This window comes from Dioscorea cayenensis, chromosome 19 (genome assembly GCF_009730915.1).
Source record: "Dioscorea cayenensis subsp. rotundata cultivar TDr96_F1 chromosome 19, TDr96_F1_v2_PseudoChromosome.rev07_lg8_w22 25.fasta, whole genome shotgun sequence".
Classification (NCBI taxonomy): Eukaryota; Viridiplantae; Streptophyta; class Magnoliopsida; order Dioscoreales; family Dioscoreaceae; genus Dioscorea; species Dioscorea cayenensis.
This window is the reverse complement of record NC_052489.1, coordinates 13,987,732-14,004,924: the sequence shown is the minus strand read 5'-3', so window position 1 is coordinate 14,004,924 and position 17,193 is coordinate 13,987,732. Positions and strand designations below refer to the sequence as shown.

Sequence of the window (17,193 nt, the reverse complement as noted above, 5' to 3'; positions counted from 1 at the left end):
TTCTTTCTTTTTTTTTCATTTCTCTAATTTGTTTATATTTTTTATGATAACATATGTTAATTGTTAATTGTAGGAAATTAAAGCATTTGAGAGCCAATCAATTACAAATGCGGGGAAATCTCAATTGTATCTTTATTTGGAGGAGCCAAAGCTTGAATTTTCATATTATGAAGATTTGGATGTGTTGGAGTATTGGAAGAATCATAAGCATAGGTTTCCAATCCTTGCATCAATGGCAAGTGATGTCTTGGCTATTCCAATAACAACTGTTGCATCTGAATCGGCTTTTTCTATTGGTGCTCATGTGCTAACCAAGTATAGAAGTTGTACCCTTCCTGAAAAAGTGCAATCTCTCATTTGCACCCGTAATTGGTTGTATGGCTATAACATTGGTAATTTACTTACAAATTATTTAATTTAAGTTTTTCATTTAGTTGAAATCTTGAAATAATGGTTTATCTTAAATTTAATTTTCTGGAAATGAACAAAAAGTCCATCCAAAGTTCAAGTATTCACAAAAAACCCCCATGACTTTGAGTATTCCCAAAAGATCCTTCCTTTTTCTGATAGGTTATTTCTCAGACCTTTCTGACATAAAGGTGATTGATGTTGACATAAAGGTAACAAATATTAACTGGGCTGACTCTCAATTTTTAAGCGAAAATACCAAATTTTAAGCGAAAACCCTAATTTTAAGTGGAAAAGTCAAATTTTAAACGCAAATGTGTTATATGTTAAGTGAAAACTTGTGTAGTTAAGCGAAAACACCAAATTTTAAGCGGAAACTAATAATTTTAAGCGAAAAAGTCAAATTTTAAATGCAAATGTGCTATATGTGGTTAAATGAAAACACGCAATGTTAAATGGAAACTATATATTTTTAAGCAGGAAGTACATGTTGTAAAATAGAATAAACTAACAGAGTAAGCTGCATTAATTGAAAAGTACACTGTCAGAATTGAAAAATAAGCTGTTAAAAAAAAAGATGGGCTGTCTGGCAAATTCAAATGTCAGAGGGTCTATCTGGGATATTTTGAAATTTTCAGGAACTAAAAAATAATTTTCCCTTTAATTTTTAACTAATCTTTGTACTTGGGCTTTTTTATGTAGATAATGAATATGGAGCAAATATTAAATCAACTATATCCAGTGAGGGATCAAATGTTTTTGAAGTTATTGATGAAGATAAAAGGGAAGGTGGAGATGGAGAAGAGGAAGATGTTAATGATTTAATGGTTGATGAATTTTAAATTTGTAAGGAATTTTATTATTTTATGTCTTAAGAAAAAGAGGAAGTTTGAAGAACTATGAAATAGATTTTTATCTTATGATTGAACTTTTTCATTGTTGATGGGAAGATTTTAAATTTTTAACGAACTTCATTGTAATTGTAATGGATACTTTTATCTTATTTCTAGTTTTTTTTTAATATTAGAATCATTAGATGCCATGTCCCTTGTTACATGTAAAATGTATTAACAGGTTAAGTAAAAACTATAAAATATAATATATATATTTTATTTTTTTATATTTTTAATGGGTTGGCCCGTTTAGCCCGTAACCCAAAGTGGGTCGGATTGGGCTGGCATTTTGCTAGCCCGCCAAAATGGCAGGCCGCGGGCCGGCCCACCCCGCCAACCCAAATTGACAGGCCTAGTGGTTGTAAGATCTGTTGTGAGACGTTATGTTGTAATCCCAACCGTTGGTTCGTTCTATATAACTATAAGAGCCAACAACAAAATCTGAAAGGGTTATGTGAGTTTCGATTGAGTTTTCCTTCTTGTCTCTAATTTCACTTTGTTCTTGTTCTTCGTTCTTGGTCTTTGCTGGGTTTTCTTCATAGCATACTGTGATAAATTAAAACAAAATACATACATTATGCCAAGAAAGAAAGAGAACTATGTTGAGATGTTGGGATCCAGTGAAATCCCTAGACAGAACCATGGGATCACTGATAGAGATTAATTACCAAAAAGCTACGCAATTTTGGAACTAGGATGTCATCTCTCAACTCAAAGAATGAACCGCAAGTTGATGGTACTCAATGAAGTTGATCCCATTCAAACGCAGACAACAGAGGATCTGCTCTGGTAGATCTTCCGGTTTATTTCCCTGCAATAAAGAATTTGTGGCATGTAAAAATAGGCAAGAAAATGCATCACCCACACACTAATATAGAGAGGCTCAAGTAAAATATTTTCAGAGAAAGAATGAAAAGGAAAATGATAGAAAAAATGAAGGCAAAAATCAGGTAGTGATTACCTGAATTGTCAAGCCGATATCTAAGACACAAAGCTTCAACCTGTCTAGAAATGCATCAAACCCTTTTCTTGATATATAACTAAATCTGTGCATATCCAAATCAATCTCCAAATAATTCTCTCCCTGCAAAACAAGCAGATGTTATAGTAAGTTATGAATCACAACCAACCCAATAAATTTGAAGACAACTAAAATTTCCCAAATTGAATCTAAGGTTGCTCTGTCATACAAAAAACACTAAGCATTTAGATGAAGTTTATCATGGATCTTACATCCCCTACAAACATTTTTCACTAAAACACCCAAGCATACCTGCTTCAATCTAACAGCCTAAGGATATGTTCCGCTGGATAAAAGCTTCAGCTCCCATTGAAATTTTTAACCTTTAGGCAAAGCTCAAGCATGTTACTAGGTCTCAAAACTAAATTTGAGCTGAGCTCAAACCAAGACAAGGTTGATCAAGCTTAGCTAGACATCTAAAAACAACATATATTATAATAATATTATGATATATTGATATAATATTACATATTAAATAAACATTTTATTATATGAACAGAAAGACAAGGATCATATGCGCCGATATAACCCTAACTATAAATTTTAATTTTATTTATTTAAATATTATACAAATTTATTGTCTATTGCATACAACAATTTAATATTGAGCTTTCAAGCCAGATCCAAGATCTAAAACTTAAAATTGACTTCATTTTAATATTGATTCTGGAAGTAAAATTAAGCTGAACTTGGACAAACATGTTACATTCAAGCTAATTTGGAGCTGAACTCGAATTAACCAATTTCTAACTGAGCTTGGGTTGGACCCAACCCGATCAAGACTCATCTGTTTACACCCCCAGTCATCATGCTTTGTGAATCATAATCATTGGAATATCATATGTCCAGCAGGTAATATAAATTTCCATAATATATATATATATATATATATATATCTACATTTCCATAATAGCCAATGTCAAGATCTATAAATGTAGTACAAAATTGTGGACCAAGCATTCAATAAGAGAATACAGCTACATTCCTCAGCAATCTCTTCTACTTCTCCCTCTCCTTTTCAAATTTTAGTGACACATTTTCAAGTACCATTTAGTAAAAATTGCATTCCAATATGAACACCTAAAAGGGAGCATCAAACTTCGAAAAAACCCTCTGCATGATCCAAATATCCAACCAACAACAAAACAATAGGTCATGATCTCCGCTGTCATAACCAAACCAAGGTGCAAGATTTGCCATTTCCACTTGATCTCTGCTAATAATAAGATCATATAAGCTTTTCCAATTTAAATTCCCTATGATGAGGGTTGATCCCCCTTAGAACAGCACCGGATTATCCTCGCATGATCATTTTCACCGGAACAATCTACCCCACAATCTCACAGTCCTTGTTCTTTTGCAACCATAACACAGATCAATGAGGTAATTCCCTTGTCATCTCGCGTACATAACAAAAGTAACTCAAACACCTACCTGTGTTTGTGACCTGCCGATATGCAAATCTTAAGGCAGGATATTCATATGTAAACCCAAATTTAGTTAGATATTGACCTCCTAAAGCTTATGCTATGGAAACAAAAATATAACATAGATCTCCAGATGTAGCTTAACACATTCCAAGAATCCAACTATAACTATTGGGCTCAGGGCATCAAAAACTTCATTGTAGGTTGCAACTTAAGTATTGTTGGTGAACACACAAGCTTTAGAATAACAGGACCTAATGCCAATTACAAGACTCATATTGGAGATTGGGAACACAAAAGTTACAAAATTATTACATGGATCCCAAACACCTCTTCTTCCTCGATAAATATCCTTTTTAGAGGATGTGAGATAGAAGATGACCTACAGAGTTTCTTAGCTGAAAGATTATTGCCTTTTAATTCAGTTTCTGCTTTAGCAAATTACATCACCTCAAGATAAAATAAGTCCAATTTAACATTGAGTTCTTTTTTAGATAATCTGTAATCCACGTCCTAATTTTAATTCCCAAAAATCCAGATTGCACGATCAATTAGCAATGTTTGAAATGTGTTGATATATCTAGAAGACGCCACACTCTCATTTATCGGTCAGTTGGCTTTACAACTCTATCAGATTCAGAAGCAGTTATTATGAGTGTATTCCTGTTAAGACTTGCACAGTGAAAGTCCATCTGCTACACTAGTTGTGGTTATTTGTAAATTATTATCTAAAGTAAGACATAAACAGACTATGAAGTTAAAGTTACTCTACATTGCCTAAAAACTCCGACATCCAGCTGACTGCATCAACTTCTCCTTTAACAAGATATTCCATTCAACTACCAAATACTGCATTTTTTTCACTATTGATCAATTTACATTGTTGATGAGTGCCAAATATTGATTCTTTTATGTTTATCCGTAGCTTCAATCTATACACTCTCAGAATGAATCAATTTGTTTTGTATTTGTTTCGACACTCATTTCAAAGACTAGAATAATGACCTCAATCTTATCTTGCACAATACCTTCTATTCCATACCCATGGACAAAATAAACTATATTCTCAATCAGTAATTAAATCCTTGGTAGTTCAATTGGATAAGACAAATTTTTGTTTCTTAGTGAATGAGATATCTGCTAAATATTTTTAGCACTCAATGACACTGCATGGACTTGTTGATTAACTTATAAACATCACGCAATCATGACTGAAAACTTGAAGTTGAGAATTCTTTAGTTTATCTGTATTACACTTTTTTGGAACTCCTAGGTACTCAAAGAGTGGGAAGAGATTTTCATCCATATTCATCAACACTGGATTATGGCTATTACCACTCAAAACCATCAAGCAAGTTGTTACCAATATTCTAACTCATCGCCATCCATTCAGCTGTGCAAATTTCTTCCTTGTACCTACTGCACTGAATTGATTTAGCATGTTCAATTGCAAACCTCTGAATCTTCTAAGTTCCCCAAAAACATTAGTCCAGAACGCTCTCAGTTTTACAAATACCAATAGATAAACAACACATGCTGCCATGAGGGGCCATATGCAATTCAATCCTACATATTTCAAACGTTGTTTCTCATACCAAAGCTTTTTCTTCTGACAGAAATCAAAATCAAATGATTCTGTTGCAGAATCATTTGATTTTGATTTCTGTCAGAATTTTTCAAGCCATAATTACTTTACGCAAGACAATCACATCAGAGAGATCAATGGGAGAAGCTGTATAGGAGCTATTTATTTAAAATTAACCGTGTGCTCCTCCATCTTATCTTGATCTTCACACGTTAGCTACATTTTCATTAAATATTTAGTATTCTTGTTTAGGCCATGCCTCCCTATCTTTTCTACAACTTTTATCAGTAGTGGATAATTCAAAGTATGTAAATGATGCCCTTCAATAAAACTAAATAATCAAAATAGGTTACCTGTTAGCATTCCATTAAGTACCATTTTGTTAAGGCCTGTTTTATTCATCAACAAACATAAGTTGTGCAGTAATTAGTGCTGCTGCTCACAACAGTTTCGCCTTTTCACATCTAAAACGTTTGGTTTAACCATATAATTTTTCAAACTGCTTACCCAAGTTATACATTTTCTCAGTTTTCTTTCTTCTGTAACTTGTTGCTGGCAAACTTTGATGAAAGTCCCCATCCACGTTCACATCATAAATGGACTAGTGACACAAATACTTCCAGGCCACTATTGATGACAAAAGTAAGGTTGATTAGAAAAGAAAATATTCAAAAATCAGCATCAAGGACATGGGAGCATTTTACAAGATTAAATGGTGATAGTAAAGTTGAATTAGGGTCAAGTGCAACATATGTGGAAAAGGTTATGCATAATTAAGTAAATATTACAAAAGCAGTTTGAGACAAATAAGAGAAGAGTTACCCTACAACGTGAAAAAGATCAAAGTACCTTAGATGAAACAAAAACCCAAGGTAGAGAGAGCACTAACTCCTTTTTTGTTTTGGAAATTTGATCCAAAGGAACACACATAGCCCTTTTATATAAGGTAATCCTTGACCAACAACCATTTAAAATTGTGCAGCATAAAAGTTTTGCATATTTCATGAGTGTTGCTCACAATCCTGCATTCCTAAATGTGCTTTTATCACAAGGGATTCTATAAATCTCTGCCAAAGTGAAAATGAAAGGCTAAAGAATTTTTAGGAAAAGATACACAAAACACTTGCCTTCATATTGACATTGGACCATCAATTTAAAATTTGAATGGCATATATCTCATGGCCCAATGTATCTATAATGATCATTGAATAAAGATACTACCAGTTATTGATATTCTCATGTAGACTAAAAGCAATGGGACGATGGAGGAACAGATGGTCTGATAGTTTTGCTGGCAGCATTCGTAACTTTGTCAGGTAAAGTAAATTGTAAACAGGAGTTACTACCGGTACAGAGAAGACTAATCAGCAAGAGCTGTGGTGATTATGCCATCAGAGAGCATGGTTATGATTCTTTTTTGTGAATTAACAGTAGTTATTGCTTTACTATAACATTCATCTGCCTCTGATTCTATAATAGATTAGACAATTCTAGTGCTTGAATGACACAGGAATGCATTTAATGATGCAGCACATATTAAACAAGCAAAAAATATGATTCCAAACAAGATTTAGTTCTTGTTGGTTGTGCCTATATAGTTTAGCAAGGTATAAATTCCATTAATGAGTTTCTTGCAATAATTAAACTAAGTCCCAGAAAACTAGGCTCTTGATTGATCCTAAATAATTCAAACTAAGCCAGAATTACGCAAAATTTACTTGAGCTGAACTCAGGAAGCAAGTATGCTCAGGCTTAGCTCAAGTTGCCCAGAATAAATATTGTATTGCTTTCCTCTAAATTTCTACCTGCCTCACTACTTGGCTCTAATTAGGCAACTGTTTTTAGCAAACATATAAAGGTTACAAGATTTGAATGGCAGAAGAGAACATACCAAGTAGAACTCATGCTGGGGACGAGAAAGAACAGGCTTTTCATTGTATGCATGCATAAGCTTCCTCTCTGCTGCATTTAGAGGAAGTTCATCCACATTCACCACTCGGCCTAATATCTTTAGCCTTTCTCGGAAAGGTACAATTGCATCCATAGGAAAGCCTTTAACCCTTTCGACTTCATCATCAATCAACCTCTATTCATAAATATAAGATAATATATAATCAGAGAAGATAAACAATGTAAAGGAAGAAAAACATGTTTCCACCAAATGGCAATTAGGCAAAACAAAAGGATTCCCAGTTTGAACATTAATTTATACACAAAACTCTAGCTTTTACCAAAGCCTTTGAGGAGTTTGAACAGCATTTCATTATCTTGCATTTGTGCGTGTTGTGTTGTGTTGTGTGTGTGTGTGTGTGTGTGTGTGTGTGTGTGTGCGCGTGTGTGTGAAAACCAACTATCCTCAATCTGAGCTAATATTATTACATAAGAAAATTGTCAAATAAATCTAATCACTTGAGAAAAAAGCAGCAAATGAGGTAAAACAAGAAGTAATACTCAAAATAAACCCATCTTACTCTGATATTTTCTTGGAAATTCAATGGAAGTTCTTTCAAATAGCTTTCTGAGAGCTTAAAATATAACACAAAGCTCATTCCTTCTCCATCAGTTTCACTCTGAAAGATTGTTGGAGGATACAGTGGAACCTGGGAAAAGTTACATGAAATTTCCATTAGAGAATAGTTTGAAAAGATAGCTTGAAACAACTCTGTTAAATTCATGAAAAGTTTGTAACTTTTATATGTCACTAGCATAACAGATGCTGAAAAATAAGGAAATCATTCTCTCATGGATGTGACTTTCAAATATAATGAAATAACAAGGGAAATGCCTTTCGCTTTATACCAAAACATATCCACATACGAGAAATTTGTTATAGTGATTTTAAACAGACCAGGTATATTAATTACTCAATAAAAATTATTACAGCAATCATGAGAAAAGTTAAGAGACCACTTTCCAAGAAATGTTACACCCAAACCTACAATTCACAGTTAAATCTGTAGGATGGCTAGCATATAAACGCAACCATCCACAGCCTCAACAAAAATTTTGACAAATTACAATGTTGTTATTCATATCCTACTTCCACACCTATCCAAGAGTTTTCACTGAGTTAATTTATTCACTGAATCTCTCCTTAACATAAAAAGACCCATTAAAGTGTCCAGTTTGCTCACTAAATTTTTGAACTTCATGCTACATGTTTGCTCTCACATGATCCTCGTAGAGATAAAGGGTCAGGTATGTGTACTAAATAAAATAGCACTTTCTTATTAAAGTATCACATTAAAATTTAAATGATCAAGTTTGGCCATTCTCAGGTCCGTCACTCATTGTTCACAAATCCTGGAAAGTAAGGAGTTCTCTATAAGATGCTATAAATTTATGCCACTATAATTAGGCATTTTAACTATGTAAAAAGTCATTATACAATGTACGTCCAATTGCAAATATGAACAGCCAGAAAAACCCACACCTGGACATTAACAACAAGGAGGGGTGGTAACTTGCAGGATGAATCTACTGTTGGAAGTTCTACAAATCGAGCAATGTGATCAATTTTCCGTTGGGATAAGTAGACATCAACACCAAAGGGATAATATGCTGCATAATTAAGAGCATAATCTTTCTTCTTATCCCTGAAACGAAATCCAAATCCAGAGAGAATGAAGTAGTCAGCTCATCAAGTGTATATTTAGTATTTACCAACAAAGCATTCAATATAATTTTCTATAGTTGAAGAATACTTGTCTCTGTTAACTACATGAAAAGTATAAAGAGTTGATAAATTGGAGGTCATACTGACCTGAAGTAATTTTCTCCTCTAACCCGAAATGTACATGGTTCAATTTTTGACCAACAATTCAACATATTCTTCTCAGCTGGGCAGAATGGTACTTGAGACCCTGCTAGTGGTCTTTCAATAAAGCCCTTAGCAGAAACTGAGATGCAAAGGTTAACATATTAAATCAGACAAATTAAATTAGTTAGAATTCAGCTTATTATAAACATCAAATTGGAAAATCTCATATAATTAATTGCTCATACAAAAAGAATCTAAGCACAAGCACCAGTTTTATTTATTAACTGGTCAAAATTACACAAGTTTAATATGAATCCTTGGTGTTTTCTGATGCCTCTAACTTGATATTTCATCTAGAGATCGAAAGTCAATAAGACTCCGTGAACTGTACTTGAACATTGAAATGACATACGAGATAACATGCACTTGAGTCGTAAGCTAGATTTCACATTTGAAGGGATTGCTTTCAGAACTAGCAGGTCTTTTGCAATGTGCCTGTTCTTTTATGTTGCATTCATTCATGTAAGCATGTGTACTACCTCAAAATTCTGCATTTATGACCTTCTAAACTCTTCCTCACTATTTGCTATGGCAAGTAGAATAGTTTTTCTGAACATCTGAGTTTCTTGAAGCAAAAGGAAAAAAACCCATAAAGTTCAACATGCTTAATAAGGAACCTATTAGATTCACTAAACAGTTCCATATAAACTACCACATTTGGTACATGGAGCATAGATAGATAGCCTCTTATGAGCATAGGTGATATTGCATCCTGGAAGTGACAGACCAAGAAAACCTACCCCATAGGAAGTCTACGAATACTAAACACCACTTTTTCTTCCAATGCAATTGCTATCATCTTTTGCAATTGGATCAATTAGATAAATATTTTTAGAAGTAATTCAGAAATTACTTTTATCAATATTTCTATGAAACATTGATCCAATATGGTGTTCAATCAAACTGATTGTCACCATACCATTTCTAGGTTTGATCAACCTCAACATTCCTATTTAGGATGTATATGTTACTACTTATACCTTTTTATTAGCCAGCAATCTAAAATAGAAAACACTATCAAATTATATCTAGTAAGCTTTGATCTCTTGTATAAATATCAAGCATGTGATAAGCACGAGAGATACCCCACTTGTTCTAGTAACTCTAACACTAGAGCATGTGTCTTTATTAACCTAACCATCCATCTAAAGTAATCAGCACAAGAAACAAGAAGCATTTGAACTGTATTAGTCCTTTCCAAACAACCATTAATGCAGACTTATCTACAACTGGATACATTGATGCAACAAAGTCATTTTTATTTTGATAAGAAAATATCCATATACCATATTCGCAGTTGATTTATTTCATGTCATTTAGGCATCCTAATGTGATACTCAATACAATGAATGGACTCAAACAAACACTCCAGACATCTTGGCATGTTCTCTAATGAGATGTCAAAGTTGAGATAAACATATCCACCCTCTTCATAATAGTATGGTCATGAATTTTTTAAGCAAAGAAAATGCTTGGATAAGGACTAACTCTAAATGCATGCAGCAAAGACAATTCAAAACCAGGCTAATTCTTGAGAGATCCTAAGAGACAAATTTTAAAAATACATCTCCCTTATATGCGAAATATTGAATGATTCAGGGGGCATAGAACAAATGCATACAAATCAAATGTATTGGATTAAGATGATATTCATGATTAACTTGTCTAAGATAATTGTTGTGTAGCCATAGACAAACAAAACTAACTTTGATGAAGAGATATCATGATCGAGGAGCACATTAAGAAAAGATGATTACCCAAATTTATTTTGAGCTGGAAATCAATGCATATGAATGGTTGAAAAAAAAAATTACTTACATAGTGCAGCAGCATTATGACCTTCCCCAGATCTCCACTTGAAAGAAATCTTCAGTGGTGCCTTTTTCTTTGAGTTTGGTGGGCTGGAACTTGGTGATCTTCTCTTTTCAATAGTCAGAGCAGTAGGAGCAAGACAGGGCAAGCAATTGTTTGGCAAAATGCCACAGTTGTCTAATATTCCTCCTCCAGTGCCAAGACCTTCATCTACAGGTTGGCTGGATATATCATCATGGCTCACAAAAGGCTTTGCGCCATTGAAATTAACATCAGATTGAAAATTCACACCATTCACAGAGGTCCCTGTTGACTGGTCTCCTAGTTTTGAACTCCTCTGCTTTTGCTCAGTGGAAGTGGCAAGGGGCACATTAGAATGAAGTTCTCCACAGTGACGTTCTTTGAGAGATTGCAAACTCAACGTAGGTGCACCTTCCAACCCATTTAAAGACAGCACATCTGTTGAAAATTTTGACAGGATGCACAAACCTCAAATTCTAAAAAGTTCTCTTACACCTGAATCTAACAATATGATCAGTTTATCACCTAATGCAACCATCCAATTTGAACACAAACGCCTCAGCATCACATACCTTCCTGAACGCTCAGAAAATCATCATCACAGTCTGACTCCATTATAGCTATTGTGTCAAACCAAGCCTCCTCAAGACTACCTGATAGGTAAGTCACAGTCAAATAAGTAAAACTATAAAAGAGAAGTCAGTAATCAGTAGCAAAATGGCACACAGAATAGACACCAGCATGGAATGAAGTAAACTACAAAGCAGTTCAGAAGAGAATATGGTGGCCAAAAAGACAGTAATGTCAACAAAATTCATTTATTGTTTTATATTCCAGACTTAGGACAAAGAAAAGCCTCTGATTTCCTCCAAAAGCATCTCAAAGCAGAAAATTTTTTGTTGCCAAATAAATAATCTAGCACCCGAAGTCCACAATCAAGCGTCACATTGCAGCTATCATCTAATTTAGCATACTCCAGATCTAAAAATCCCCACTAAACACTATATACGATCAAACAAACAACACAAACAAATAAAAATTAAAAAAAAAAACCAACAAAACTCACAACCTTGAAATGTAGGATTAGAATACACCGGCTGATCATCACCACGTTCCTCTCCGGGAATCTCGTCGATCGTCTCCATAGACTTCCGAGAAGATGACACCCTCCTCCTGATCCCCATCCTTCTCCTCCGCTTCCGTGGCCCATCGCCGCTCTTCCGCCGCACTCGCACGCACCCCTCCGGCCTAGAGACGCAAGTCCCCATCTCCTCCTTTCCGATTTCAAGAACTACCAGACTATCTTATTTCACCTCCAGCGAAATCCAAGAAAGGTATCAGTAAACCACAACGACGACGACGTGCAACGCCGGGTACCGAGTCGCATGGGCGTGGACCCCGAATGAAGCGTGTGGTCACCGGCTGGCACGTGTGCGTCGGCGCCGCACGCGCGGGTGGTGGGGAAGTGGGTACTGGTACCTGGGATTCCTGCATTTGGAAAACAGACGCACACTAAACATTGCACGTGTGCCGTGTGTCCTCTTTGGCGATCTCGACCCCCTATATGTTGGGTGACTCAAAGCTGCCACGTGGGGCGTGGCCCTTGAGCTGTATGCCATTAGGAATGGATATTACTACTGTTTCCTCCCCATCTGGATTTCTTTTTCAATTAAATTTGGAATCGGGTTTAATTCAAATTTCAAACTAACGTCAGTTGAACTCCATCTCATTCATTCGAAAAAATATTGTTATACTTTGGCCCAAGCAAGAATTTTTTTTTTTTTTAAATATAGATGAAGCTCTATTTTTGTGTTGAGAGGGAAATGATAATCACTTTATGGTAATAGTGGTCAAATAAATTATTTTAAATTTAAATTTAAAAAATTAATTAATTAAAAGAGATCTATTAATTAATTAAAAGAGATCTATGTTTTATAAGATTCCCCGTACTTTATTCAGCATAAATTTAGAACACATAAGAAGCTGCTAAAATTAGGTTAAATTTACTAATATATATCTCTAAAAGTTTTATTCCTTTTATGACAATTCCAATTTTTTTTTTTATAAAGTATCTTGTTCTAATGTTGTCATTAGCAGAAATACTTTCTAAAGATATTCTCAATACTTCTTAGTTGCAGACCTGCAGTTGTAATATTTCTAGTTTAAATAACATTCCAATGCAATTATCAATATTTACATCACTTAACGCTATTGAATAGTTGGGATATAACATAAATATTAATTTTTTTATACACATATTATCTACTATAACTCATAAAAAACTTTGTGGACTCCTTTCTTTCCACCCGATCTTTAATTAGGATTGATCCGTTAAAAAGCATGGATCACAAATCAAATTTTTATCAGTTTTATATTTCAGATGATTGCAGGTTCATGACATCTATTAAGGGTAAGCCCCTAATATGAATTACCCCAGACAATGTTATGGGAACCTCCAATTGTATGAATGAGAAACAATTGAGCTAACATAAATTTTTTTTTATTAATTTCAAAGAACATGTGAACATATGATTATGAGCGAGAATACAAAAGTAAGAGAGCTATTCTCTAAGAGAGCTTGACAAGAGAGTTTTATTTTTTTAAAGAGAGCCATTTTTATCATGTTCTTCAAACTTACTTTTCTGGTCGGTTCTCTTAGCTCCTTTACTGAGAGTACGTCGGAAAATCCTTTTAGCTCCGTGAATGTGGGCCTCCTCGATTTCTTCTTTCCTTTATGTGGGTTTGTGTCTTAACACATCGCTTAGTTCTTAAGCTGCGGCCACTCTACATTTACGAGTTGCATACTTGGTCATTTTTGCTTCTTTTATCGCTGAAGACTTTGGCCTTTTGTGCTTAAAAATCTCCAGCTCTTGGACTTGTGAAACTTCTCAAGTCTTTGACTTCTTGGTGCCTTAAAACTTCAGAGTTGCATTTGTCATTTACATGAGACATTTAGGTCTTGACTCTAAGATGATTTTGAGCCTTGACCATTACATCTTTAAGTCATGACCTTCGACATGATTAGGTCATTAACTTGATAATTTTGACTTGCTTTTAAAATGGATCTCAAGCTGTAATTATGAACTTGATTTCCGTTAGTTAAATCACCAATTGAGTTCTCTAATGCATTTTTTTTTCGAAAGAGACCTCATAATGGTCTTCAGGAAAATCTTTGCCAACTCAACTTTTTCAATGAGTGTTGACGAGAGACTTTTTTTCTTTTCATGAAAATTTTCATTTTTTTTTTTTGAGAAATTTTCATTTTTTTTCTCTTCCTTTCATTTCAAGAAAGGATTTTTTTTCACTTTTCACTTCACCTCTTTTCACTCCAACGAGTGTCAAAAAACCTCAACGTGAGTTCAGAGAGGATTTCAGTGTGGTCCTTTTAAAAAAAATTCTTTGTTAAGACTTCAAGGGGATTTATGAAAATTTCTCATTATCCCAAGAAAGTCAAGACTTCAAGGTGGAATGAGAGAATTTTAGGAAAATTTCTCGTTACTCCAAGAAAGTCAAGAATTCAAGGTGGAATTAGAGAATTTTATGAAAATTTTTCGTTACCCCAAGAAAGTCAAGACTTCAATGTGGAATTAGAGAATTTTATGAAAATTTTTTGTTACCCAAGAAAGTCAAGACTTTCAGGTGCAATGAGAGAAATTTATGAAAATTTCTCATTACCCCAAGAAAATCAAGACTTAAGGTGGAATGAGAGAAATTTATGAAAATTTCTCGTTATCCCAAAAAAGCCAAGACTTCAAGGTGGCATGAGAGAAATTTCATAGGATTTTTCCTAGAGGAGACCCTGCAAAGAAAATTACCAAAATACTCCCCAGTAAATTCATCCATCATTCATTTTTTTTATCTATCCTCCATATCTTCTCTTTTTTATCTTCCTTCATTTTTTTCCCTCTTTTTTTTTTCTCATTTTTATCTATTCTTTTTTTTTGTCATCCCTCATTTTTATCTTTTTTTTTACCCTTCATTTTTTCCACTTCTCTTTTTTTTCACTCATCCTTCATTTTTTCTCCTTTTTTTAACTCACCTTTTCATTTTTTTTTTTCCTTCTTCTCTTTTTACTCTTCCTTCATTTTTTTTGTGGCAACATGATAATTTCCTATCTTATTGCATAAAAGAAAGGAACATCCTGTCCGCTGGTTCTGCTGTCAAGAAGATTGAGGATATTGTGAGAAGTATGCTTGCCATGGGATATGTTCTCGGAAAGGATGCTCTCAACAAGGTAAAGTCCTTTGACGAGCAGCACCATCTTACATCAAGTGCCTCAGCTACAGTGGCTCAAAGCCTCCACACAAAGAGAATATCACACTCACACTCTCCAAAGAACACACATGGAAAAATGTTTTTCTTTTTTGTTGAAGAGAAAATACACACACACAAATTCATTTCAATCACTTACATACAAATAAAAGAAACTAAACAGATAAGAACAAAAACTCCAAAGTTCATAGCAATATACACATTGTTTTGTCAGAGAAAATAAAGCATGCTTATCCTCTCCACTCATAACTACTTTGACTGACCCAAAATTCAAACCAAACTAACAAGGCTTGAGTCCATCTTCAGCTTCTCTTCAATTCAGAATTGAATTGCTAGCTTCTCCAACCATCAGTGGCATCCCTGGACAGCAAGATTGGCCTTAGTGAAAAGATTAGCATGGGCACTTCATTGATCACTGGGAAGTTAAAGGAAGTGGACAAACGATTCCAGGTCACTGAGATCACCAAATTGGCCATTACAGCCACTGAGCAGACAGCTACCAGTGCAGGATCTACACTCATGAGCAATCAATATGTTTCAACAGGGGCTTCATGGCTCTCAAGTGCATTCAATAAGGTTGTGAAGGCAGCTAGTGATCTGAGTGTCATGACTCAAGACAAGGTGGACAAAGCTGAAGAGGAGAAGCAAGAGAATAGCAGTAGGGAGAGGACGGGGATGGTGAGCGAGAATGCTCAGCTGCACTTTGATGAGACATCACTGGATGATTCTCCGACTGTCCCGGTTTCTTATCATGTTGAGAAGAGTAACCATGTTATCATATTATTATCTGAAATCTAGACATTCTTTCATTGATGTGCTATATAGCTATTCTTTTCATTGTGAGTCATTATATCATTGTAGATTTGTTGCAAAAGCCTTTGCCATTCCTTTACTATTGTGGATGGTCCCTGATGTATGTCTGTTTGCTGACTTCTGGCAATAAATTTCACTTGTTCTCTCGTATATAGTTTGTTGCGTCTCATTTGAACTGGACAGTGTCTCCTAACAAGCATAATTTGACCAGCCATTCTAGGCTCTGCATACATACAGGAAGGTCATCATTTTGATTCTCATATGGGTCTGCCTGACAAGAGGGCAGGAGGAGTCATGGCCAGTTGCAAAGGAAGCGAGGGTGACAAGGCTGGCGGCGACGGTGGCGGTTGCATCAACTGCGGCTCAGGCTCCGGCTCGTCTGAGATAAACATCGAAGAAATGAGGCAATAGGCGCCGAACATGAGAACTAGGATGGTGAAGAAGGCCGTCGGTGAGAGCCCCATGTAGGCATGGATCATCTCCGCCATCGCCGCATAGAACGCCATGCTTACTCTTCTTCTTCTTCACTTGAGTTGGTGAGAAACAGAGAGAGAAGCATGTACATGCATGGTTCGGAGCTCACAACAAGAGAGAGAAAGACGAATATAGAATATTTTCTTGCATGTGCATGGCATGCATTTATGTTATTAAGAACACCATACGTACATGCATGCATGCATTAATTTTGGAAGAAAAGATCATGGGCTGGTGGACCCAATGTAAATCATGCATGCATCTTATCTCATCAATATGCACATGCTTATACAAAAAAAAAAAAGAAATGCTATTTGTGCCAATTTACTCGGCCGAATTCGCAGGCCGAATGACGTGGTTGCCTATGTGGCAACCATGTCATCAATTTTCTCCCTCCTCTGATTAAAAAAAATACCCAAACTGAAGCCCTATTTTGGACCGAACTCCTCCTCATCTCGTCTTTGAAGCCGTCGTATCGAAGAAGAAGAAGGAGAAGAGAGATGGGCGAAGAGGTTGCGGTGAGATAACCCATGGACGCCACTCCCCTCGTCTGTGACCTTCTTGGACAAAACGCATCCTCATCTCATCTCTGGAGCGCCACTCCTCATCTTGTCTCTAAACTGAAGAAGGAGAGAGATGGGTGAAGA

General features: G+C 35.3%; 2 protein-coding genes across 5 annotated transcripts; one reads left to right on the top strand and one right to left on the bottom strand.

The window, feature by feature from the left end:
* Positions 1-1,546: 1,546 nt before the first annotated feature.
* Positions 1,547-12,506, bottom strand: LOC120250050. 4 transcript variants are annotated; one of them, XM_039258798.1, is made up of 10 exons: positions 12,057-12,506; positions 11,560-11,640; positions 10,973-11,425; positions 9,098-9,233; positions 8,768-8,930; positions 7,806-7,934; positions 7,226-7,420; positions 2,263-2,385; positions 1,970-2,112; positions 1,547-1,847 (listed from the first exon to the last, which is right to left on the bottom strand). In XM_039258798.1, exons 1-9 carry the CDS (start codon positions 12,253-12,255, stop codon positions 2,008-2,010), a joined length of 1,584 nt encoding a protein of 527 aa, XP_039114732.1. In that variant the 5' UTR covers positions 12,256-12,506; the 3' UTR covers positions 1,547-1,847; positions 1,970-2,007. The 4 variants fall into 4 exon arrangements, 3 of the variants coding, with proteins under 3 accessions (XP_039114732.1, XP_039114733.1, XP_039114731.1); XM_039258799.1 differs by lacking the exon at positions 1,547-1,847 and having other exon boundaries at positions 1,856-2,112; positions 10,973-11,176; positions 11,258-11,425; XM_039258797.1 differs by lacking the exon at positions 1,547-1,847 and having other exon boundaries at positions 1,856-2,112.
* LOC120284071 (binding partner of ACD11 1-like) lies at positions 12,390-16,057 on the top strand. Its single transcript, XM_039290888.1, has 3 exons — positions 12,390-12,462; positions 15,118-15,272; positions 15,596-16,057. Exons 1-3 carry the CDS (start codon positions 12,390-12,392, stop codon positions 16,055-16,057), a joined length of 690 nt encoding a protein of 229 aa, XP_039146822.1.
* The last annotated feature ends 1,136 nt before the right edge of the window (positions 16,058-17,193 follow it).

What these genes read in the sequence shown, in the direction of transcription:
- LOC120284071 (XM_039290888.1), top strand. Translation starts at nt 12,390, where the DNA reads ATGAAGCGTGTGGTCACCGGCTGGCACGTGTGCGTCGGCGCCGCACGC. An exon ending in TGGTGGGGAAGTGGGTACTG is followed by an intron (nt 12,463 to 15,117) that starts GTACCTGGGATT and finishes ATTGCATAAAAG; the next exon opens with AAAGGAACATCCTGTCCGCT. An exon ending in CATCAAGTGCCTCAGCTACA is followed by an intron (nt 15,273 to 15,595) that starts GTGGCTCAAAGC and finishes TTGAATTGCTAG; the next exon opens with CTTCTCCAACCATCAGTGGC.
- LOC120250050 (XM_039258798.1), bottom strand. Translation starts at nt 12,255, where the DNA reads ATGGGGACTTGCGTCTCTAGGCCGGAGGGGTGCGTGCGAGTGCGGCGG. An exon ending in TTCTAATCCTACATTTCAAG is followed by an intron (nt 11,641 to 12,056) that starts GTTGTGAGTTTT and finishes CTTACCTATCAG; the next exon opens with GTAGTCTTGAGGAGGCTTGG. An exon ending in TTTTCTGAGCGTTCAGGAAG is followed by an intron (nt 11,426 to 11,559) that starts GTATGTGATGCT and finishes AATTTTCAACAG; the next exon opens with ATGTGCTGTCTTTAAATGGG.